Source organism: Neolamprologus brichardi, chromosome 12, assembly GCF_056152115.1.
Source record: "Neolamprologus brichardi isolate AB-2024 chromosome 12, ASM5615211v1, whole genome shotgun sequence".
NCBI classification, from domain to species: Eukaryota; Metazoa; Chordata; class Actinopteri; order Cichliformes; family Cichlidae; genus Neolamprologus; species Neolamprologus brichardi.
The window spans coordinates 34,260,737-34,285,373 of record NC_142115.1 but is presented as its reverse complement, the minus strand read 5'-3'; the positions used below and the strand labels follow the sequence as shown (position 1 = coordinate 34,285,373).

The following is a 24,637-nucleotide window of genomic DNA, read 5'->3' as shown; positions in this document are numbered from 1 at the left end:
AATTATTATATTGAATTAAAAATCTATTAAGTGGTTACATAATAATTAGTTGCTTCAAATTTTATTTTATTTTATGTAGGCGGTAATGTAAATCCCGTGGCCGCCAGTTTCATATAGAAGGAAAAACAGGATTGGTTAATATTTCAAATTGCAGACTAAACCTACCACAGGATTGGTCAATTTCCTTCGATCTCTCGCGCACAAAAAAAAGAAAGGAAAAGGCGGGACCGAGTCGAGCCCATCAATGGGCAGCCTCGGTTATTCGTCCGTAGTAAAAATGACGTTTTGTCTTCATTGACGAGGGACGGACCAATTACGTAGCTATTCCTGGAAGAGGCGTGGACTTCTGACATTCTTTAGTAGCCGGTCCTTCCTTACCGGCATTCAGTCCCAGACTGGGAAGACGCAACGTTGTGATATTTATTTATTTATTGAAGTTTTAATTTATCCGCAGCCAAAGATGCTCGGCCTGTGCCTTTACGTCCCCGTGTCTAACTCGGACCCGATTGAAGTGGAATATTTCGAGTCTAACGGACTTCCATCTGAGTTGAAGTCTCTTTTTAACAAACTCAGCGTGTTCCTGCCGTCCCAAGAGTTTTCAGCCTACCAACGATGGCGAAAGGTAGGAAATAAATAAGTTAACTAACACAATCAGAATAACCTAGTTCTTAACATTGATTAGTCTGAGCGCCACAAATCTTTTCACTCCGGCGACCGGAAAGATTAGCGCGCTGTAGTAAAAGCCTTACGACTAGGCCGCAAAAAAGACCGGTTTCGAGAAAATTCACGAGAAGATTACGGGCATTTTTGCTGCAACTTTAACGTAACATCTGTATTTAACCTAAATGACACTGACAAGTAATCAATATTTGTTGATTTAAGCCTGTTACTGCAAACTTTAAAACTTAACCGAGCCGGTTCGGACTAAAAAAGACTGCCATTCATTTTACATGGGGAAAATCCACCCTAAAAAGGAATTCCGGCCATGCGCTTACACTGAAAGAGGGCAGCTGGAAGCCGGTATCATTCGCTATATGTAACTGCGAAAAAGTAAATCGTGTGCATAAGTACAAAAGTTGTTTAATTAGCGGTTCTCGTTTCTAGGTCAGCTACAGCATGCATTTCTCCCTGATGTCCTTGAGGTCTTTTACTACTCTGAAACTGAGGGTTTTGGGGGCAGGCAGATCCCATATAGCTATGACTCGTGGTGCACCTAGGAATGCTGACCCACCACTGACTTTTCATGTTTTAATTTCACAATTTCATAATAATGTGATTGTTTTAAATGCATCTGTCAACACAAATTAAATTATTGGGAAGAAAAGGTTTAGAAACCACTCTAAAAAAATTCTGTGTCATTATTTCAAGTTTTAAAAGGTGCCCAGTGTCTTATCCAGTACATTTTATCTATGGGCCTCTTTGGGGGGTTAAGAGGCTGGGGCTCATTAGGATTTGCTCATACTTGTGTTTTTAAACGTGTTTTAATCGAGGTTATGCAAAGACTTAAAGTCTGCAGCAGTTTGGTCATATGTTCGTTTGGTCATATGCCTACAGGCGGTCTGGCCAGCAGGTCAGGCAGTATCAGTCAATGATAGCAGTATATCCCGGTCTTATTTTAGCCCTGCAGGTTTCAACCTAGACATGGATTAAAGCGGTTGGCTGGGTCAGCCTGCAGTTGAGGGTGAAGATGGACAAGGGTGTTATTACCTAATACCCTAATAGGCCCAGGAGAAATAGATGTCATTCAAGAAAGCAAAGAGGCTTGTGGCCTGGCAAATGGGTCATAGCTGCCCTTTGGGGTAATAAAAATCAAGCTGAGGGGACACCTTTAATGCGCCACTGGGTCTCCAGGGCTGGTTTATGGTCACTTGGCTAATCATTTGGGAGGCATCAGTTACAGGGTACATTTTGAACTTGCTGTACTTGTTTCATAAGACATTGTTAAACTATAAGGGGAGATGATTACTGCATACCATTGCTAAATGTGACCTTCTACTCCTCCATGAAGCTGACTCACTGGATTGGTACAGTAAATCAGATTATTCAAATTCTGCCATCTTGTCTCACTCTGGTTTTATTTCTTCTTCACAGAAAACATTAAAAAGGGAAGAAAACAACTCGGACGGACAGCTGGGCTTTGAGGAGTTTGTTCACTATCTACAAGACTACGAGAAAGACCTGAAGCTTGTGGTGAAGAGTCTCGACAGGAAGAATGCAGGTACGTGGCAGGAGATCGGGTCATGCTTTTTGTTTCACACGAAACTCCTCGAGTGGTTTCGAATTTCACTTTGTGTCATTTCCGCAGCTTTAAGTGTGAAGGACGCATTTTCTCACAGCGTGTCTTTGCTTCCTTTTAAAGGTCGCGTTGACCCTAAAGAGTTCATGCAGTCTCTCCGTGACCTTGGTGTGCATATTTCTCTGCAACATGCGGAGAAAGTCCTTAAGAGGTAAAAAAAAATCTATATATTTTTTTTAATCTTTGGGATTTTAGATTTAGATTTTTTATTTATTTATTTTTTTAAGGGAACAATGTCTCATTTTATACATTTATTTATTTTAAAGCATGGATAAGAACGGCATGATAACAATCAGCAGTAAAGACTGGAGCAAGTATGCCATGGTGGAGAAGACGGAGAACATCCCTGAGATCATCCTTTACTGGAAACACTCCACGGTTAGTACTTTACACTGAAACCAAAAGTTTTGCCCAAAAAAGGGAACAAATCTGCTGCTTTGACTTTCAGAGCCTAAAACTAGAGACAAATCATTAATGTGCGAAAATTAACTTTATGAAAGAGAAGTAGAAAATTCTGCTCTTGCATAACGTTTCACATGTCCTACTTTTAGCTGTTCTTGGTTGATAACTTTATCATCGTATGCGATAACAATAACATGCCAAAGGCAAAAGTTCTTACACCCTCCTGTTGAGTGGGTCAATTAAAGAGCAAATTCCCAGAAAGGCCATGAGCACAAACCATGCGTCAGCAATTAAGCTCTTAGGCCATGAAAGGAATTGGGCTCTTTCCTGCAGGATTATGTTGGAAGGATTTGTCTCGGTGCTGTTATGTAAAGGAGAGCTGCAGCAGCGGTCGGAGCAGGTGCAGACTGGAGATGTAATATAGCGCAGCTCCCGGAGGAACACATTCTGATCTCAGGGGGGGAACAAGTTATTTTAGAGCTAATGAGACCAGCAGACTCGCCTGGTGGCACAACCTGCCTCAAGCTGAGCAGAGATGTAAAGTGCTGGATCATTTCAGACTGCAGAAAGTCAGGTCAGATGTCAACCTGCACAGTTACGTCTGTTGAGGATTTAAGTTTTATCTCCATAAGAGTCCCAGAGAGAGAATAAGAAGGCAAAATGCTTGGTTTCTTTTAAAGAGGGGGGAAAGCTAGAGGTTTGAAACAGATCCCTGACCTATATTCTCAACATGTCTCCCTTTGAAAACAATCCCCGTGCTCTGACCTTTGCTGTGCTGGTGGGGGGATGCTTACACATTTAACCTGCAGTCACACATGAGCTCACTATCATGTGGCCCACATGAGAGAAATGTTCAGATATTAACACGAAGGATTTTCACCACATGTTGGTTAAGAATAGAAGCTCTAATCTACAGCTGAGGACAAATGAATGACACAAAATGGGTCCTGTTCCAAAATGTTTAAGAGTGGTCCATGTGAAACTAACCTCCACTCTGTCCTTGGTAATCTCTTCATGTATGTTTCCATAATGAGAGTCATTTCTGTTAGTTGCCAAGACAAAATGACTAAAACCTCTACCAGGGTTTTTTTGCTCTCTATATCTGACCATTCCTGTCATCTTCTGATCAGATATTCGATGTTGGAGAGAATCTCATGGTCCCCGATGACTTCACCATTGAGGAGAAGCAGACTGGGATGTGGTGGAGACATCTGGTCGCAGGTGGAGGAGCAGGAGCGGTTTCGAGGACCTGCACTGCCCCCCTGGATCGACTCAAAGTCATGATGCAGGTAAGATGATCGATTTGGACCTCTTAAAACACTTTAAGCAGCTGTTGATCAAGTGCAGGCACGTGATGGGCCTGTGAAGAGGAAGTTGTGTAAATTTGAAAACTTGTGGGTCTTATGACTAAAGCTGTCGGGCATTTCAAGTGTCTGCTGATGCATGAAATAATGTTAAACGTTACTGAGATTTTAGCTCTGAGTATTTGTGGCCATTTTGTTTTGAAATTGCTCAAGCGCCCGTTACCTAACGCTCATAAGCAAGTTAACGTTTAACAGTGTGTAACGGCAAGGGGCCAGAGTCCAGGCAATGACCAATGACTACTCTCAAACCGCTATCACACCCTTGGCTTCATAGTACTCGCTGTCCTCCAAGCTCAAACGACGCATACTCGAAATGTGTGTCATCATCCCCATGGTGTGCGTCAGGAGACTTTGTCCTATTGATTAGATATTCACCCAGTTGGCTTAGATTTGGTTGAAAACATGATGACCCACATGGCACCATCCCCAAGTCATCCCATAATTAAAGAAGTTTATGTGGTAGTTTAATCAAATACAATATTCTTCCTCCCTCAGGTTTACGGATCCCGAACCAACAACATGTGCATAATGAGCGGACTCATGCAGATGATCAAAGAAGGTGGTACGAGGTCCTTGTGGCGAGGAAATGGCGTGAATATCCTCAAAATTGCCCCCGAGTCGGCCCTCAAGTTCATGGCTTACGAGCAGGTATGACGGGTTTAACAAGGGACTGGTTTAATGAACGAGGCACAGTGTTCTTGATGTCATTTGCTAATCTGTTCTTTCCCAACTTGCTTCTCCAGATTAAGCGTTTAATCGGCAGCGATAAGGAAGCTCTGAGCATCCTGGAGCGCTTTGTTGCAGGATCTTTGGCAGGAGTGATTGCCCAGAGCACAATCTACCCCATGGAGGTGATTATCTCTTTAATTAGATCTGTCCTGTAGCGTTGTGATGCCTCTGTCGCGACTGTACAGTCAAACAAAGCTGACGTTATCTCTACTGAATCTGTTCCAGGTGCTTAAAACCCGTCTCGCTCTGAGGAAGACCGGCCAGTATGCTGGTATCTCTGACTGCGCCAAGCAGATCTTCAGAAGAGAAGGCCTCGGCGCGTTTTACAAAGGATACGTCCCCAACATGCTGGGCATCATGCCCTATGCAGGCATTGACCTCGCAGTGTACGAGGTGAGCAGTCACAAGCACACATTGTTTAGAAATCCCCAGAACTCCTACAAAATAAAATTCAAACTGAGACTGTAGATTGATCTTTTTGTTTTCTCTCCATAGACGCTAAAAAACACCTACCTCCAGCAGTACGGCACCAACAGCACAGACCCCGGTGTGTTCGTCCTGCTGGCCTGCGGCACAGTGTCCAGTACCTGCGGTCAGCTCGCCAGTTACCCCCTGGCTCTGGTCCGAACCCGCATGCAAGCACAAGGTGAGGCCTCAATACTGACCTGTTACTCCATCAGTAGCAGACGTTTTATACATTTAGTAACTTCAAAATAACTGGATGCAACTGTATTTGAACACAAGTCTAAGCTTGTCTGTTTTTAACCCTTTCAGCTGCAGTAGATGGCGGCCAGCAGCAGGTGACCATGTCCGGGCTCTTCAGGCAGATCCTGCAGAACGAGGGGCCCACTGGGCTTTACAGAGGCCTGGCCCCCAACTTCCTTAAAGTCATCCCTGCCGTCAGCATCAGCTATGTTGTGTACGAGCACATGAAGACACAGCTGGGAGTGACCTCAAGATAAGGCTCCCTAGTCCCCCACCCCTCACCCTCCCAAGGCTCATGCTAGGAATCCCCCCGGGGGCTTTCAGGCCCCTCCAGAGGTTCGCGGAGCCATTTCATTCTGTGAATGTCAGCTGACGAAAGACTAGAAAGGACACGGCGAGGTGGAGATTATGGACTCTGTGAGCTCAGGATGTCGTGACTGCTGCTATTACCTTTAAAGAGAAGCTGAACGGTGACTGTATGAGAAGCAGGACCAAATATTTTTGCTCTTCTCTTGAGTGAATCTTGGTGGATAAAGCATTAAAATGCACAGAGTGAAATGATTATGTCCCAGACGGGAAGATTTTTGCACACAGTTTGAATTTCTCTCCACCCCTGAATGAATGACTGAGTGACTGACTGACCGGCGTATTTATTACCACCCGTTCTGTATTTATTGTTTTATTTAGAAAGGGAAGTAAGGAATAAATCTTGAGCCAAAATGTGCAACTACATAAATCAGCCTTAATGTTGATAACTACGTGTAGTTGTCTGAAATGGTGTAAACGGGGGAAAAAAACTTTGCTGATGCAATCAGATTGTTGATGTGTTTAGTCGCCCTAATTCTTGTTTAATTGAATGTTACTTAATGTTCACCTCAGGTTAAAGAGCTGCTTTTTTTTTTTTTTTCTTTCTTCATTTTAAAGAAGAGCATGTGTATTTAGAAAGTGAAAAGACAGACGGCATAATGCACTTTAATTAATGCTAGTAAGCCTCTAAATGATGTTGTCAATGCCGATTTAGTGTTTTAATGGACCATTTTCGATGCAAATAAATGGAAATTATAAATCTGTGTCTCATTTCTCCTTTTTTTGCACTGAAATTCACACACTGAAGCTCAAAAAGGCTGAGGGGTACACTTCAGCTCCAAACAGCAAACTCCTCCAGACTGAGAAGTTTGGTAATCTTACATGTTTGTGGTGTTTGGAGGGTTTTCCTTATGCAGATCGAGTGATCGTGCATGTGATGAAAACAGAAGTGGAACCTCAGCAGACAGGCTTCTTATTTTTAAACTGCACATGCCTGGGTGGTGCATCTAATATCCAAAAGTGGATCTTTTCATTGCTCCCAAAACAAGAATTGAGTGATTACTTGCTATATAAATGCACACAATGGCTACGATCAGCAACATTTACAGAGTGAAGCGACCCTGAAGTGTCTGGCAGATGTGATAACTGCATGGCTCCAGACAACTAGTCCAAACAAATACCTCCTACCTCCCTTTTCCCACTTTTCCTTGAACTCCTTTGTCAGTTTTTCTTGGGAAGGTTTGTGAAAGTATCTGGAATCACAAGCTTTCTTTTCACAAACAGTTCAGTGTATCCTCTGATAAAGTAGGTCCTATAGGAAACACTGAAGTTCTTTTCTTTTTAGAGATTTTAACTAGCTCTGATTGTGGCTGCAGATTCTTCAGGGTCACTTCACACCTGGGAACCTTCCTGGAGGATTTGATGTTATGAGATTATTTCAGAAAAACTTCATGTTTTGAAGAAGAGCTTTGTAATTCCTTTCTTTTATTCCTTTTATTTTCAGTGTCCAGGGTGCGAGGGGTCCTTGCTGATGTTACTGGCTTTCTGTTGAAGTCTGCCAGTATAAATGTCTCTGAGGGGGATTAGTGAAGTGTCAGTTCCACTCTGCCGCCCTCACTGCCCACTACAGTTTTCTCTTGTCCTCCACAGTACAGCTGTGGGTCAGAAGGCTCTCGATGGTGGAGCGGTAGAAGTTAATTAGCAGTTTTTGTGGTAACTGGGCCTGTCGCAAGTTCCTGAGAAAGTATAATGTAATTATGTGCAGTGCTGTGCAAAAGTCTTGAGCCACTTCTAATGTCTTTATATTTTAAGTGGTGTGTTTCTATCCAGGCATGCTTTTACTGCACTGACAGTGTTTTAGGGATCATTGTCATGGTGAAAATCTGATGCTTTTCATACCCAGTTTCTCATCTCAAACTTCACAGCTGCTGTAGAGATATTTAGGCTGGTCAGTTTTTCCTTTTTCTTCATTTGTTGAGTTTCCCCAGTTTTTTAAGGACATGCTCCACACCATACTGAGAGGTGCCAAATTTTCAGGTGATTCTCTTTGGGAATCATCTTATTGCTGCAAAATCATTATGTCATGTCTGTCGTTGTATTAGGTTTGGTATTTTTAATAGTCAACTAAAGAAATGGGAACACATTATGTGTTTTGTGGGAGGCTGCTAGTAACAAAGTGAATAAAGATTCTTTAGTTGTGTGTCATGTGTGGACACAACACTGATTTAAGTTAGGTGCTTTTCTTGTGCATGAATGATTCATAGGTCAATAGTCATGATTTCCCTGAATATGGTCAGTTACGAGTACTGGACTGTAAATGAGAGAAAAAGCAGGGCATTCAAGAAGCTTGGAAAACTATTACTCAAGGGCACCTAAAAAAATAGAAGAAAGTCTGGCTCCTTGGAAGTAAAACATGAACAGAGTAATACACACACCTGCATGGACTACACTCATTTGAATGTTTATACCAGTATTTATGTTATCTTGTAAGTGTTCTGGTCTGTATCAGGTTTTGTCCTGTTCTCTGTCCTATCATATGTTTCCAAAACAAAAAGAAAGAAAAAAGAAAAGAAGGATTGGCACCCTGTGCACACTGGAACAAAATTAAAATACTGTATATTATTTTCTTATCCTGCATGTGACAAATTATTATTGTTTGCAAACAAAAACTCTTGGAAGCTGCAAATGTTAAGTTAAAATCTTGAAAAGAGACATTTTGTCATAGTGAATACTTTCGGTTTTGATTACTTAACATAGGACATTTTTCTTTAACCTTGTGGCATTTTTATTTTTAAGTAAAGCACCTACTTACATCCACCACTGGGAAAAAAACACCAAACCAAAAAAACACCAATAATTATATTATTAATATTAATATAAATTTGTTGACTTGTTCATTTAATGGCGCTCTCAGCAAGATGATTTGTGGCTTACATAACATTTTGATTATATGTCAGATTGTTTTACAACAACATCTTCAATAAGTGCTGTATAATAAAAAATACCTAAAATTTATAAAAATGATATTGATTTAACCTCCCACTAAGTCTTGCATATTTGTAAGTAAGTGAGTGTCACATTAACACATTAACCCTGTGACAGCAAGGTTTTACTGTTCTTGACACTTCCTGTGCAGTTTCCGATAATCAGCTGCTTCCCAGAAGCTTCAGACAGTTTCTAGAAGTTTCTCGGTGGCAGCCAAAGATAAAGAGCAGGCTAAACTCTCTGCGCTCACTTAATTACAGAAATGGATTAGCCATTACCCGCTAAACTACCTGTGAGTTAATGTAACAGATGCTCGTGTCAACCTTTTTTACACACAAAAAGGGAGAAAAAAGTGACGTCACTGTTTTCTAAGAATTTTTATTGACGGGAAAAACGATTTTTAAACTCGAAATTAATCTTTTGAAAATAAACGGTGCTTTAATGTAACATTAGCCGACGTATTTTACTATTGCGAAAACCTTCTTCTGCGCATGGTCAGTTCGAACGGTTTGACCTATACAGGCCGCCGTAGGGAAACAAGGAAGTAGACAGAATGAACAACATAAAAACAGAAGTCGGTTGTTTTATTTTTGATTGAATGCGTATTTACGCCTGTAATCGACTCCAGATTGTTTTCTACGTTTCTACATTTGCTTTGTAGTATATTTAAAAGCTTCTCGGTCTTTATTTAATATATATGTGTTTATTTCGGTAATGCTAACCTTCTTAACTGGCTCGTTAGCAGCGGTGACAGGTGACAGGTGCTGTTATTAATATGGTGCAGAACGTGTTTCGGAGCGGCTTTCTGGTCCGGGTCGCTCACACACTGCTCACCTGGATCATAACCGTCATTCTGTTCCTGCACAACACTAGTAAGTCACTCAGACTGCGACCAGCTAGCTTTTAGCCGTTAGCAACAGGATGGAGCTGAATGGTAGTTGGGCTCCAATTATAAGGATTTTTTATTTTACTTGAGCATTTTCGAGTATCTTTATTATTTATATTACCTACATTTATGAGGGAAATTATGTAGTTGTTACCACCTGACATGTATCTGTCAGTTGCTGTTACAAGTTACTCCACAAATTAGAATATTTTTATTTAAAAACACAAGAAATGAGCCTAAATAAAAATAGAAACATAAACCTCCAATAAATATATATTTTTAAATAACAAACATACACTAGGACAAACATCTTCTGGGTTAAAAATGGTCCTATCATAATTAGATATTTTTAAATTAAATATTTCAATGCAACGCCTTTCCAGACTGAATAATTTGTCATATATATTCAAATAATAAAATTTTAAATTAAAAAAAAAATCCAATATCTGATGTACAGTGGTCTTAATATACTCATATGAACCCATATAATAAGATGGTTTTTTAAAGTTATATACAAGTATAGTTATAATGAAGAAAAAAGTAATTTCCCATTTGTTTTAACAACTTGTGACTTTACAGTCTCAACGAATATGAAGATTTTTTTGTTTGTTTTGTTTTTTTGTCTCTTGTACATTTTCAATATCAAGATTAAAATAAAGTATATTATCCCTGAGGGGTAGTGTGCTTTATAGTCAGCAGCATAGATAACACATACACCCTGAAACCCCAACAAATCACATAATTAAAAATTAATAGTGGTAGGAACAAGTGAGAATTTAAATCCATTCGTTCTGCAACAAGTCAAAGAATACCTCCGCTCTGAAGGCAACAGCTGATACTATGAAAACAGTGGATGTATGCTATAACCCCAAGTCCTTTCCACTGTTAGGGTTGCCCTCCCTCTACACAGGAGGGCAAGATTATTTAGCTGCCACATTTCTACATAAATCTTGGAGAATATCTTACTTTTTGTTAGCTCTTACGTGTGTGTGTGTGTGTGTGTGTAGGCTTGCGGAGATGTGAGGAGCAGGGAGAGCTGCTGCTGCCGGCTCTCTTCTTCTTGCTGGTCGTTCTGTCAGTGCTGTTGTACTTTGCCGTTTCCCTGATGGACCCCGGCTTTGTGCTCAATGACACTGTCAAGGTGAGTTTAATTAAAAAGACTTGGATTACAAATTCAAAGTAGATCCTAATTTGAGGGCTGGCTGTGGCTCAGCAGGCAGCTCAGAAGGTTCAGTCCCTGGCTGCTCCAGTCTGCATGCCAAAGTATCCTTGGACAAGATACTGGACCCTGAGTTTCTCCTGATGCGTTTATCAGAGTCGGTGAGAACATTAGATAGAATGGATGAATGAGACATGTTGTGTAAAGCTCTTTGAATGCTCAAATAGAGTTGAAAAGCACTATACAAGAAGCAGTTAATTTACCTTCTTTAAGGATTAAAACACTTTGTGAAAGGTTGGTTTCATAATGTGTTGTAATAGTGGTGACCGCTAAGGCTACGTTCACTCTGCAGGTCTTAATGCTCAATTCCGATTTTTTGATCAAATCCGATTTTTTTTTGTCTGCTCGTTCACACTACAAATAAAATGTGACAGCAAACGTGCTCTAGTGTGAACGCTCAAAGCGGCCGCATGCGCAAAAGAAGACGTCACACACAACGCGCTCTGTTTAGACCCAGAGCAACAGTATTGTTTGACTGATGGCCCTTAATATAAAGACTTCGGACTTCACGTTTCCCAATTTTTGCTTTAAGTTATTTTGTTATTTACATAATAATGTAAATAAACTCATAATGATCCTTATTGCTGTTTTAGAGGAGCGCTGCTTCAAAGGATAGTTGCAGATTTCTGTCAGAATCTGCAGATTATGCAGTACAAATAAAATGTTAACGTTTCTCCAACGTTGTCTTCCCAGCAGTTTCACCTGATGGACAGGAAGCGTTCGCGATGTCTTCTCCGGCGCTGATAATCGGCGTCTGTCTTGTGTCAGTGACGTAAAAGACGGATTTAATGCGACTTGACCATTCACACAACAGTCGCTTTCTGAAACATCGGATATGTATTGGATTCAGGACCACATACGAAAGTGACCCAGGTCGGATTTGAAAATATCGTATTTGTGCCGTTCACACTGTCATAGCATGATCGGATATGGGTCGCATAGGGTCAAAAAAATCGTATTTGATGCGCTTTCGCCTGCAGTGTGAACGTAGCCTAAACTGCCTCCATGTTAAAAGCGAAACCTTTCCTCTGCTGTGGAGAGGTCAGCAGTGATGTGATGTTTTCTTATCAGCAAGTGGACTAAAACTTTTACTAACCTGTGATTAATGCTGAAAGGTCGCAGTGTTTCTGTGTGCGTGTGAACACTTGTGACTGACGTCTGTTTGTGTTACACAGGGCGCTCAGAGTCCGAATGAAGAAATGGAGGCGATGATCCCTCAGTCATCGACCCCTCGTTTGAGGCGCTGTGGATACTGCCTGCTGCAGGTAACCAGCTGCTGCCAGCTGCTGCCAGCTGCCAAATTCCAGTGCTCACCAAGTTTGACATGACTGCATTTCCAACTCATCAAATTCTGTGTGTTGGGTTTAAATGGTGTCTTTCTGCATCATGTGTCAGGAGAAGCAGCTGTTATTAAAATGGTGCCAAAGACACAAACATCCTCCTCCTGAAAGAAACTTGGCTTTCAAAATAGTGTGAATTTGAGGCTACATCCACACGTACTTGAGGATTTCTTAAAAACTAGAACGAGATCGCGGATACAAGCGGCGGAAATGAGCTTCCTCCGAAGGGTGGCTGGCATCTCCCTTAGAGATAGGGTGAGAAGTTCGGCCATCCGGGAGGGGCTCAGAGTAGAGCCGCTGCTGCTCCACATCGAAAGGAGCCAGCTGAGGTGGTTCGGGCATCTGACAAGGATGCCTCCTGGGCGCCTCCTGGGTGAGGTGTTCCAGGCATGTCCCACCGGGAGGAGGCCCCGGGGCAGACCCAGGACACGCTGGAGAGATTATATCTCTCGGCTGGCCTGGGAACGCCTTGGTGTTCCCCCGGATGAGCTGGAGGAGGTGGCTGGGGAGAGGGAGGTCTGGGCCGCTTTGCTTAGGCTGCTGCCCCCGCGACCCGGCCCCGGATAAAGCGGATGAAGATGGATGGATGGATGGATGGATAGAATTTTCCTCTTTTGTTTATAAGACATAAGTCAACAGCAACACTGTTTTGCATCACAAGTCACAAGAAAACCCTCAAAAACAAAACCGAGGCCATGAGCTGTCAAAAGTGCCACAGCAACAGGTGGTAACATAACTCTAACCATACAGGAATGTTGACCAATCAGAAGCCTAGGTGTATCACTAACAAACAATAAGACAGCACACAGTCTCATCTCACAAAAAAGGTGACACTGCAAAACAAAGTCTTAATTTTCCCTGAGACAAAAAGCCAATGAAAAGCTCAGTGTTCAGCAGCCTAATACCACCACTTACATGACCTGTGTGTGTGGACAGGACGTCAGGCTGACTGTTGGTTGGACTGTGTGAAAGTATTTGATGGGACGATGGAAGCTACATGGTAGCTGAGCTTACTGGAAAGCGAAAAGTAAATAAAAAGAAGTATCTGTTGGAATAGAGGCCATTTCTGTGGCTTTGGCTCTGCTTTTAATACGCCTTTGTGCACCAGAAATCTGCCCAAGTATGGTCACTCGTGGCTTCAGATGGTGGTAGAAACACGCCGAGGTCTTAAAACGTGAAATCAAATGGGTAATGTCACCGCAGCTTTGTCCAGCTTTTATTTGTTGGCACACCTGTTAATCAAAGCGTCCACACCTCTGAGTTTAAGTTATATAAAAAAACGAATAAAAAACATTATCTACAAAGGTTAAAACAGTTTTTTCACCAGGCTGTAAACATGTTCTGCTGTGAAGTTCAGACTTTGCACCTGCCAGTCAATATTCAGGCCAAGAAGAGCTGCAGACTCACCTTTGTCATTGTTTAAAGATTTATGATGTCCAGGCATTTTCTTTGGTTAACAACCAAACTGTGTTTTTTAAATTTGCTACATTAAGTGTCATTTAATTTTTTCTTCTATAATTAAATAAGCCCTGCAAACTGGCTCACAGACACTGTCAGAGTTTGCAAAGACTCAGTTGTAGGCCAAATTCACCCAGTGCATTGGTTCATTCAAGTATGGAAGCTTGTTTCCACCATAAAAGAGAAAAAAAAAGTTTTGCCAGACAAAGCTCAGTCAAAACTTTTTGTACTGTATTTTTTCAGTGGCAGAAATTTTTTTAGTGGGACACCTGCGTTCCTGTGTATGTAACCTTTATCTGCAGTCTTTTCCTCTGTGTTGATCTCAGCCACACCCATGTATCTTATCCTTATTTCCTTATCAGGGACTTTTACAGCCCAACAAATGTTCTTACGGCCCTGAGGCGTTGTCTGCGAGTCTGTTTGCAGCACTGATTTAATTGCAGAAACAGCTGCAGATTGATTTTCTTTTAATCAACTAATTAGTGCAGCTGTGGAAGGATTTAACTTTCTCTTTTGGTCACATTACACAAAAGAAACCATCTAAAAAACCTGGAGAGCGATCAACCTTTCCTAGCCTGGCAGGGCGAAGGACACTGTCTCAGCTGAACTATGGACACGCACACACATACACTTACACTGATAAGCACACACTCATCCCCCTCCCTTCCAAACGCCTTCGATGCTTGTTTCCTGCGGGGGAACGCGGCGGGTCTGTGTGCCGCGCTGGAATGGTAGCGCTGTGCAGGGCGGCTGCTGTGTTCGCTTCGGATTACTCCTCACCCCCCACCCAATCCTGTGGCTTGTCATGTCTTTCACAAAGTTGTGCTGTGGACATTTATGTGCTTTTTGTGCAGAGGAGTTTTTTTGTTTCCTGTTCTCGTGCTGTCCTACCATGGAAGCACAGCATGAGTAGAGGTCTCTTTTTTTCCTCTTGTACTTTCCCATTGTTGTGTACATTTCAGTGTTTTTCTGTAACACTACCGATCTCCGACTTGTAACCCCATGTAATGTCTGTGTTGTGTGTGTAAGGTCGGGGGGGGCCCTTTCACTGCAGGGCAACCTGCATGTGGCGAATAAAGCTTTGATTGACTGATTGATTGATAACAGCACCTTTATTTTATTTTCTCTCCATGTGTGTCAAGCAGCAGCCAATGAGAGCGAAGCACTGCCACATGTGTAAACGCTGCGTCCATCGCTTCGACCACCACTGCCCGTGGATTGAGAACTGCGTGGGAGAGAGGAACCACCGCTGGTTCATCATCTACCTGCTGGTGCAGCTGCTCACCCTGCTGTCGGGCTTTCACGTCGCTCTGTACGTCTGCTAAATGCCTCCGCCCGTCTCCAGCCTCTAAGATAAACGTCCTTATCTGCTGGGAATATTTGTGGCCTCAGTTTGCCTTCCAGTAGTGACTCAGTGAAAATGTATCTTGTGCTGAGTGTACTCTGCTCTGCCGCTTATCTTTAGACGGAATTGGGTAACTTACGACTTTTGGAGAACATCACTGAATTGAGTGGTTAAATTGTGAAAGGATGATCTGTGACAGGTTGCTTAAGCACACTTATAAAGTTCAAGTCGTCTTCATTTTAAGGTTTCCAGTTAAAGGCACCGCTGTGGAGCAGAGGTTTATGTGCACACACACAGAGGCAGAAGTAAGCTCTGTGGTAATTAAACTTTACTGAGTAATAATCAGAGATTATCAGCTGAGTAAAGCATAAAAGAAAACACTCGGGGCAATGTGGGCAAACCTTTCAACAATATTTCATGACATTTATTGAAACCAGTGTTGCCCTGGACACAGAAGAATGCTTCTGAGTACAGGCGGCCAAACAGCTGGCAGCCAAACAGCTGGCAGCCAAACAGCTGGCAGCGTGGTTGTTAAACACCCATTTTTATGCATCTAAATAAAATCTGAAATGTGCCTTTAGTCAGGAGAATTGGTGACAACAAAGACGATGTAGCATGTTCTGTTTCAGATTTTGCTGATCACTCTCAAAAATACATAACCGATATTTCGTGTTGCCCTGTGAAAAATGTAATATTTTAAATTACTCTATCAAGGTAATGTAACGTACTACATCCCGCTTAGTTTTATAGCAGATGTTTAAACATTGAGACATGCATGTGTTCCCTCTGGCCTACAGCGATGTCTCCATCAACCAAAAACGAAACCATTAGTGTTTTTGTCCTGTCAGGCAGCAGGCTCCTCATCAAAGATAAATCATAGACTGTATATAAGCGCTGGACATAACCACTGTGACGTGACCAACGCTGTCATTTTTAAAGAGTCATTGCAGGGCTCGCAAAATTGCTAGCCCGACGTCCCGGAGCTAGCGATATCTCCAGTCGGGCAACCAAACTCTATCTCAGCCCCGCCTGTCGGGCTATATGATAACCTGACGGGTGGGGCTGAGATAGATTTTGGTCGCCCAACCGGAGATATCGCTAGCTCTGGGACGTCGGGCTAGCAATTTTGCGAGCCCTGCATTGTTTGTTTTTTTCTGTTACCACTGCGTTGCTGTTTTGCTGTGTGCCGGTCTCTATGGCAACACTAAAAATTGAAGTTCGTCCAATATAGTAATGAGTAAATGGGATTTTTATTGAACTCACCAGTTAATCCAGGTGTGCTGACACAGGCTGCTGTAGCAGCTAGTTCTCCATTGGGCCTCTGAACTGAACGTTGAGCGTTTTTATGCTTTTGATGCCTTTTTCGAGCATTTTTAATGGATTTGACTAAAAGTTTGTGCTTCAGTTTCGGTGGTTGCGCTTCTAGTTTTTTGTTATTAACAGATGCATATGTGGCTGTGCTTTGCAACCGTCAAGAAGCTGATAAAGTCTTCAACCTTGATTTCAGTTTCAAAATAAGGCATCCAGAAGCAGTGGGTGACCTCACTATGGTTGCAGACTATCCATAGAAGGCGAGCAGTTTGTTTAAACTGAAGGAAGCCTCAAGTGGACGTTAGAGGAACTGCATTTTTTTGCATTTCATCATTGTCTTCTGCTTTGTTTGTATATAAGATTAAAAAGGAAGCGTGCATTCTATACCTACTAGTCAGTATTCAGGGTGAGAACAGGCTTATGATGTTCAGTTGTTTGCTTATCAGCAAATTCTGTGAACAACCAAACTGATGATGATTTTAATCTTGCTAAATTATGTTCAGTTTTCTTATAAACAACTTTTTATGGGACATTTTTTTCTTATGATGAACTTCAGTTATAGCCAAACAGATCTAAGTGGTGATTTATTCCTGTTGTGTAATTTCCTTGTGTTTCAGGTCGGGCATTTCTCCTGCTCTTACGTGGGAGCAGTGGTTCAGGGTGAATGGCTTTCTGCTGGCGGCGTTGTGCATAGTCGGGATTTTCTCCGTGGTTGTGGTGGTGCTGCTAGGCTCCCACTTGTACCTGATTTCTATCAATTGCACCACCTGGGAGTTCATGTCCCGCCACAGGATCTCGTACCTGAAGACCTGCAAGGACGAGGAGAATCCGTTCGACCGTGGCGTCCTCTGCAACCTGTGGGATTTCTTCTGCATCTGCAGGACGGTGATGTGGGAGAAGGTTTACCACAGAAACACGCTGAATCCAGTCTGACCCCACAGAGGCTGGAGTCAACTAATCTATGACTGGTTTTGTATTTTCACAAAGGTGAAGACAGGAGAATGAGGAAGTGTTTGTCTTTAATTGTTTTATCCAGATACAAAAATCAAAAGGAAACGTTTTGGACTGAAACAGCGGACCGTCACAGGAGGATTGTAATCACTCTGGTGCTCCCAGCAGTTTCGTGTTCTTGTTTTCATGTAACAAATTAATCCAAACCTCAGAGGTATCTGTGCGCAGTGTTGCCTTAACACAATCCCTTTACCCGTATTTACAGTTAACATTGAAACACACGTTCAGTGTTGGTGTTTCACCGTGTGATGCGCAACAGGTTTGTGTGTGGGGATGTTTTTGACATGTGTCACTGGCACCGTTTGATTATTCCAGCTACACTCTGAGAAGGTCAGCGGACGTAAATAAATAAAAAGAACCTGATAGTCTGCACGCAGTCGTAACTGTTGATAGTTTCACATCTCTTAATGTGGAAAGGATAACTGGAGTTGGACCTTGTTTAAGTCTCAGCACCTCGTTAGTGCTGCCTGTGATTTTATGAACCAAAAGATGCACTTAGTGTTAACGGCATGTTAAAGGGCTCATTTTTATTCTTGGATTCTAGACTAGCTTTCCATGATTCACGGCTCAAAATAATCTTTGGTACAGCCTCTCAGTTCGTTCTCTGTCTGAAACGAGCTGCTTTAGCTCCTCCCTCTTTAAACCAGTTGCCTTCTGTTTGGCTGTTATCTGCAAACAGAAGGTTTGAACACCAAGTGGGCGGGGCTTCTAAGCTAAAAGAGCATAGGCTGTGTATAGAAGTTGGATTTAGTTGATGTGATGTGACCACCGGTTTGCAAAGGCTCGTCTTAAACACTTAAACACATAAACAGGACATCTGAACACTTAATGAAGAGTCATTCTTCGTCTAGCTATCGTCTTTGCTTGTTGAAACCAGACACCAGTCACAAAGCAAACCACACTGCATCATCATCATCATCATATATATACAAAGAACAGAAGAAAAGTTTGAATCTGAGCATTAAGAGCAGTCTGAAATCTCAGCTTTTGGCTCTCAGTTATGTTTGACTCTTCAGTCAGAAAGAGGAAAAGAAGGAAAAGCAGATCCATGTTAAGTATTTTCTGAATGTCAAACTGAGCTCTCTTGCCTTGAAGTTAGGTGGTGTTTAAAATATCAGTGTACAAATGGCACATAAGTTGTTTGGGTTTTTGTTTGTTGAATAAAAGACAAAAATAAGCACTAAATGTAATTGAAACACTCAGGTTTGGTCACTGCTCTCTGTAAAGCAGGGTTGTCAAATATAAGGCCCGGGGGCCAGAATTGGCTCGGCAAAGACTCCAATCTGGTCCACGTGTGAAATTCGTAACGCTGACAGAAGGGAGCGTTTAAAGTTTAAATAAGTTTGACATTCCTGCTGTGAAGGTTTCTGTTGTTAAGTGATGAGAGTGGTGACCCCACATTATTTACACTAAATGCCTTTAAACCTGCTGATGTTTGGTACCCGCCTGTAAACTGATGTCAGTAAGTTCATTTTTTACCAAGTTTTAACTGTAATGTTCTGTTTGTATTTATTGACAACAAAGAGTACATTAAAACACAGATGATATGCATATCGTTATAGAGTACATCTGTACACACTGACATTCCCAGTCAGGATTCACGTACATACATAGAGTACATAAATACATACAGTACTGACACAGAAGTAACATGTAATATTCAGCAGCATAAACTTAAAGTGCTACAACAGTTAAACCACCTGACTGCCCTGCTATGGTTTCTGAAATTAGCTGACAGCAAGTGCAGCGTTCAGTGTCCTGCTCAGAGGTGGCCTTCAGAGCTGTTAAAGAGCAACATAACACCCTGAATACATCCCTTTATATGATCAAAATGGTGTGTGCTATGGTTAAATAACTGCAAAAATATATTTGAGAGAGGGAAAGCAGGCCCTCCAATGCAAAGTTGATGCAGTGATCAAGCGGATTTTTCTTTATTGGGGGCTTTAACTCCAGTTAAAAAAACAAAACAAAACTTGAACAGCACTGAGATGTGAAAGGTGGAAAGCTGCCTTTTTTAGAAGCCTTTATGTCCCAGCATGTGAATTCATCCAGCCATCTTTCTTTTCCTACCCAGGTCAGGGTTGCAGGGCTCGGACGTGGGGTCCACAGATACAGGATGAACAGGGAAATGCACAACCACTGACCCTGAATTTAAAACCCAGCCTATAAGGTGACAGTTCTAACTACTGCACCACAGGTGTGAATGTAAGGTAAAATAGGAACTCTTGAGTTGTTAAAAAGATGCCTAGAATCAGTGAAATAAACCCTTTTTCCTCCCAATCCTGGATTTTTATTCTGGCGCTGTCACCAGTAGAGTTCCACTTTGGCACATTACGGCTCACCTGGTTGAGCAGGTGACCTACATGCCAAAGGCTACAACAGGGGCCTGGGTTTGAGTTCACGCCCAACCTTTTTCCTTAATGTTATAAATAAATACGCCCCCTTGATCTATTCATTTCCTCTTTTGCTCGCATTTAGGTCCTGACTCAAGTCTTGAACATGACACAAAGCCCCTTCAGTGTGTCATAATAACTAATTATCTGTTTTTTTACACTACAAATGTGATAAAGAAGCTCTGAAGGTTTGAAGTTGTAACTTTGACTTTCCTTATTGGAAAAAAAAAACAGAAATCAGGAGAAAATCCCATTCACCCTTTGGGTAAACTTCTAATTTTGTCAACGAGTTGCTCAAATTAATGGCTTGTATGCAGTTTTGAAAGCTTGCTAGAGTGATCTGCTGCTCACTTCTGAACCTAATTCGATTGGATTTTGGCCTCAGTAACTGTGACTGTGAATTCAAGTCTTTGTAATAGCCTGAAAGACATTTCACCTTTCACTTTATTGGATGTCAGTCTTTTTAAGCCTGTAACACACTGACCAGATTTAGCCCAGAATAATATTCACGGATGTCTCGTGCTTAGGCCGTCAATATCTCTCTGAAACCGGATCAGTGACCTGTACAGTAAACATGACTGAATATGAAATGCTGCTGATCGAACGATGGATTTAGTGTTAAGTTACACTTTAAAGCCCCAGGCCTCATCTGAACCCCAGCTTGTCACCAGCTGCAGGCAAATTCCAGGATTTCTAGGAGCACATGAACAAAATCAGGGCTTTTTCCTCCTCTTTTTATTTTTTATTGCCTTGATATCAGTAGAGCTCACTAAATATGAGTCACTAAATTCAAAATACAGATACTTTATCACTAGTATGGCTATAATAGATTATCTATGGCTTCTTTTATACTGCTAGTGATTACAGGATTTTCTAGTGCACGAGTTCACCACAGTGCCATGCGCTTCCTACTGCTGTAACAGAGACGAAGGAATGACTTCACACATGTTGGACTGAAATTAACACTTTTTTTAAAAGGTTTTGAAACCAGAAGTCAGAGTAGCTTGTTTCATCTGTTTGGTCAAGGCAGTGGGCAAAGCCTGTCACAGTGATGCATAGAGACGGCAGCACATACTGAACCTCTGCAGGAGAAGAAAATGATAAGCAAAGGCCACAAAGCGAGCTCTATCTGTCGCCAGCGCACAGGAGGCTTGAAGAGGCTGTGAAGATGACTTTATGCTCCCAGGTTTATCCATGTTATCATCTGAGTGGACATAATCAAACTGAAAGCACATTTATGATAAATATGCATCAGGAAGAACCAGGAGGTAATCCCAGCTGACCCCTTCAGAATCAGCTGATTGTTTAATTATGACGTCCACATTTACAGGCCCACTTCACACTTTATAAGTACCAGAGATATCCACGGGACATTTTCAGAGATGAGAACTTTAACCAAATCAATTCTATACTACAAAATCTGAATTTTACTATCATGCAAATGATCATAGTTTCAATAGTAAACCTGCTCTGGTTTAATGTGTCCGTGGCATACAGGAGAGGAACAGAAACAAGTGTTGGGACAGGTAGCTGCTCAGAACAAGTTATAGCATATGAAGTCAGCTTTTTACCTACATTTACTAAATTTGTTACTTTTGATTATCTCCTAGCTTTGGTTTCTTTAGTGTTAAAATCAGGACTTGGATGACAGATGGCTTTGGGATGGCTCATGATTTTCCTTTGGAATAATCTAGTGTTCCTTTTTACTCATTTTAATAAAGTTTCGATGGGATCTATCTGCTGCTCAAACACATTTTTTAAAACTTTGGTTAATTTTCAGGCTGTCGATTTGATTTGAGTCTTCTTTAGTGTTTTTGTGTAAGTTACCGCAAAGCGGTTTTCCTCTTTGTAGCTTTCCTGTGTGATATCATCATGCTTGTTGTGATATCATGTCATCATACATGTGACATTTCGTCTTTCATGCATGTGGTAATTGCTTGGCACTGATGCACGATCAAGTGAGAATGAACAGTTGGGGAAGTCTGTGACACTTATTCACTTCATTCATTTATAAATAAACATGAAGGAACCCACATTGTTGCTGTATTAGAGGCAAATTTACAAAACCCACTTAGTGTAAAACAAAGCTACTTCACAAAGGATCGCCACAGCAGGCGGCTGCACATGCCCGGTTTTATGCACAACCCTCTGACGTAGCCGCTACAGGAAAAACCCGTGTAGTGTCGCAGAGGAAATAACAGCGACATGAGGTGAAGTAATAACAACATGTGAGGGCTTAGTTGACACAAGCCAGGATATTTGTAGTTCAGCATTTCTCTCAACAGTTTAAATGAAAATCTATTATCTGAGTTTAGCTACTGTAAATTCAGAACTATATTTTGAACCTCCTGTTTTTGATCTGCACATAGCATATTTATCTAGAGGTGATAAAGGTATAGACTCTTCAAGCATCCCGTGTCTGTCTCTATCAGATTTGTTTCAACCTTTCACCAGATCTCCGAAATAAACCGCCAGCAGGAGGAGGTGAGAGCAGGCTGGCTCTCTGCAGAGATTATAAAGGGTCATTATCACTTTGTTTGCTCAGTCAGAAACACAAAAAAATGATGCTGCCTGGTTATTTGTTTATCTTTGTTGTGCTGTCAGATCAATGACAGCATGAACAGTCAGCGTTTTAGCCATGGGATCAGTTTGAACATGATGGAGCTGCGGAAACATTTAGAGTCAGCATCAAGACAGGCTGGGAAACTTTCACTGAGCAAGATTTATGCTCGCACTTTATTTTATGGCACACTAATAAGACGAGAAAATAAATAATAAATATGAGTATGGACATTGACAACCATGAGTTATGACCTGTATCTGATCAGATAATTATATTACATTTACAGACTTCACAACAACATCCAGGCTGGAAGGGATTTGACATCCATCCACCCACCTACCCATCCAGCCAGCCAGCCAGCCAGCAGCCTAAACCTTTTCCTTTAAATCTTCTGGGGGGACACCAAGGCAAGTCCTAAGCCAGCCAAGCGATTTAATCCCTCCAGCCTGTCCTGGGTCTGCTCCAGGGTCTCCTCCTAGTTAGACATTCCTAAAATACCTCAACTAGGATGTGTTGAAGAAGCATCTTGGTCAGATTCCCAAACCACCTCACCTGGCTCCTTTCCATGTGGAGGAGTAAAGGCTTTACTCTAAGCTGCTCCTGAATGACTAAACTCCTCACTGTATCTCTAAGGCTGAGCCTGATGAAGCCAGAGGGGCCATATCATGGACTAAAAGCAGAGACATGATCCTGAGACTGATATGCTTACACCCTCCTCCCTTTGTGCATGCCTTAAAATTCAATCCAAAGAAGATTTGAACAGAATGGATGACAAATGGAAGCCTTGGCACTCACAGGGAACGATTTGAACTTACTGCCATCTCGTTAAGTCTCATCAGTGCGGCGTAAAATGAAGTGCAACCAAATCTGTAAAGTGCAGAGTCTCAAAATTGATATCACTGTCTGAACCTCTGCGCTTATTTCTCAAAATATTGAACTATTCCTTTAACCTACTCATTCGTTTTTTTGTAGTTTTTATTTACAATCTCTAAGCTGTCAAAAGGTATCAATCACAGGCCACTGGCAATCACAAGTCTGAAGTCAGGCCTTAAAAAGGGATTGAAATTAAATGATAAAAGGAATGCAATCCTCACAGCTGTAGTTATAATCTGCAAATGTTTCACTTCTGTACTCAATAAATGACTCAAAACTGATCAGTTTTAATGATTGACTGATTAACCAATCAACTAACACAACAGCAGAGCAAAATATAAAAATATAAAAGTCCTGTCATTGTTCTTGTAAACCCCTACTAATGCATTTTAATGCTTTTTATCTAAAAATATATAAATAAAGTAGCTTGCCATAGGAGGGTTGTGGTTATGATAAACGTGGGTTACCTGCCAGTGCGGACACTAACGTGGACATTCTGGTTGTAATTTACCGCTGCGGTCACGTCAGTTTAAATTTCACCCATGCAAGGCGCAAAAGTCAAAGTCCGCGAACGCTTCCTGCTGCTCGGCGGAGAGGCTGAAGGGCTTGGAGGGAGGCGACAGGGTTGGCTGGAGTCGAGTGAACTCGCTGTCGAAGTTGCTGACATCAGTGGGCTCCTTGATCGACGGCAGGAAGGGCGGCGTTACTTTCTTCGCTAGCAGGGCTTCCCAGTCGATGGTCTGCAAAAGAGCCACAAAGTTAAAAAAAACAAGTTATCCCTGTGAGACTATGCTACCTCCTCAGTTTCAGGCAGTTTTTTCTAATCCTGGCAGTGTATGATGTCATCGAGAAAATAGTTCAAACTTTGTTGTCGAGGGTGAGGCAGTAAAAAACAAATGCTAAAAACAGCTAAAACAACTACTTTGTGAATGGAGTGGCTGCAACAAGGCCCAGTTTGAGATAAATAAGGATTATTTTGAACTGTGAATCATGCAAAGCTACTGTAGCAGAGTCAGAGAATAAAAACATGGAGCAGAAAACAACAATAATAGTTTAGCTTTAGTACTTTGACTCATCAATCAACAATTTAGGAGATAGAGGTGCTTACAGAGCTTTGATGTGTCTGCACAGGTTAAGTCACTGTCTAATCAGTACTAATCAGTGCTTCATCACTCATCAGGCTGAATCAGGAGTGGTACACGCTCAGCTCAGCTTGTTTACATATTGTTTAGATGTTTACATGTCGGAGAGTAGTTCAGTGGAAAGAAAGTGAAGACAAACAGTTGATATGGATCCGATACCTCAAAGAATTTCTCTCCTTTGACCTCGTTTGCGTCCCTCTCTCCAGCTCCGAGCCTTTTCAGTGGATTCTTCTTCAGCAGCTTTGAACAAACGCAGATGTTTTCAGGTTTCAGGTTGAAATACATTACTCGCCGTATTTTATACTCAAA

At 41.8% G+C, this 24,637-nt stretch overlaps 3 protein-coding genes across 6 annotated transcripts in view; 2 read left to right on the top strand and 1 right to left on the bottom strand.

Annotated features, from left to right (window-relative positions):
* The first annotated feature begins 369 nt into the window (after positions 1–369).
* On the top strand, positions 370–6,562 carry slc25a25a (solute carrier family 25 member 25a). The gene is made up of 10 exons (XM_006797704.3): positions 370–622; positions 2,092–2,218; positions 2,360–2,447; positions 2,563–2,674; positions 3,829–3,987; positions 4,558–4,710; positions 4,806–4,913; positions 5,017–5,184; positions 5,287–5,437; positions 5,566–6,562. The coding sequence occupies exons 1-10, from the start codon at positions 461–463 to the stop codon at positions 5,751–5,753; spliced, it is 1,416 nt and encodes a 471-aa protein (XP_006797767.2). The 5' UTR covers positions 370–460; the 3' UTR covers positions 5,754–6,562.
* Positions 6,563–9,300: 2,738 nt separating this feature from the next.
* On the top strand, positions 9,301–18,908 carry zdhhc12a (zDHHC palmitoyltransferase 12a). Of its 2 annotated transcripts, none has more exons than XM_087849460.1 (5): positions 9,301–9,659; positions 10,681–10,814; positions 12,068–12,157; positions 14,836–15,002; positions 16,964–18,908. In XM_087849460.1, exons 1-5 carry the CDS (start codon positions 9,563–9,565, stop codon positions 17,277–17,279), a joined length of 804 nt encoding a protein of 267 aa, XP_087705586.1. In that variant the 5' UTR covers positions 9,301–9,562; the 3' UTR covers positions 17,280–18,908. The 2 variants fall into 2 exon arrangements, with proteins under 2 accessions (XP_087705586.1, XP_087705585.1); XM_087849459.1 differs by having other exon boundaries at positions 14,833–15,002.
* LOC102792879 (serine/threonine-protein kinase N2-like) overlaps positions 18,618–24,637 on the bottom strand; it is a 29,947-nt gene continuing 23,927 nt past the window's right edge. For all 3 annotated transcript variants that reach the window (XM_087849456.1, XM_087849458.1, XM_087849457.1), the window contains 2 exons: positions 24,488–24,568; positions 18,618–23,926 (listed from right to left, as the gene is read on the bottom strand). In XM_087849456.1, coding sequence (XP_087705582.1) covers positions 23,723–23,926; positions 24,488–24,568 — 285 coding nt within the window. In that variant the 3' untranslated portion in view covers positions 18,618–23,722. The remainder of the gene's footprint in view (positions 23,927–24,487; positions 24,569–24,637) is intronic.

Bases quoted from the DNA above. Each gene is read 5' to 3' on its own strand.
- zdhhc12a (XM_087849459.1), top strand. From the start codon at position 9,563: ATGGTGCAGAACGTGTTTCGGAGCGGCTTTCTGGTCCGGGTCGCTCAC. The intron at 10,815-12,067 runs GTGAGTTTAATT...TGTGTTACACAG, and splicing joins TGCTCAATGACACTGTCAAG to GGCGCTCAGAGTCCGAATGA. The intron at 12,158-14,832 runs GTAACCAGCTGC...ATGTGTGTCAAG, and splicing joins GTGGATACTGCCTGCTGCAG to CAGCAGCCAATGAGAGCGAA.
- slc25a25a (XM_006797704.3), top strand. From the start codon at position 461: ATGCTCGGCCTGTGCCTTTACGTCCCCGTGTCTAACTCGGACCCGATT. The intron at 623-2,091 runs GTAGGAAATAAA...TCTTCTTCACAG, and splicing joins CCTACCAACGATGGCGAAAG to AAAACATTAAAAAGGGAAGA. The intron at 2,675-3,828 runs GTTAGTACTTTA...TCTTCTGATCAG, and splicing joins TTTACTGGAAACACTCCACG to ATATTCGATGTTGGAGAGAA.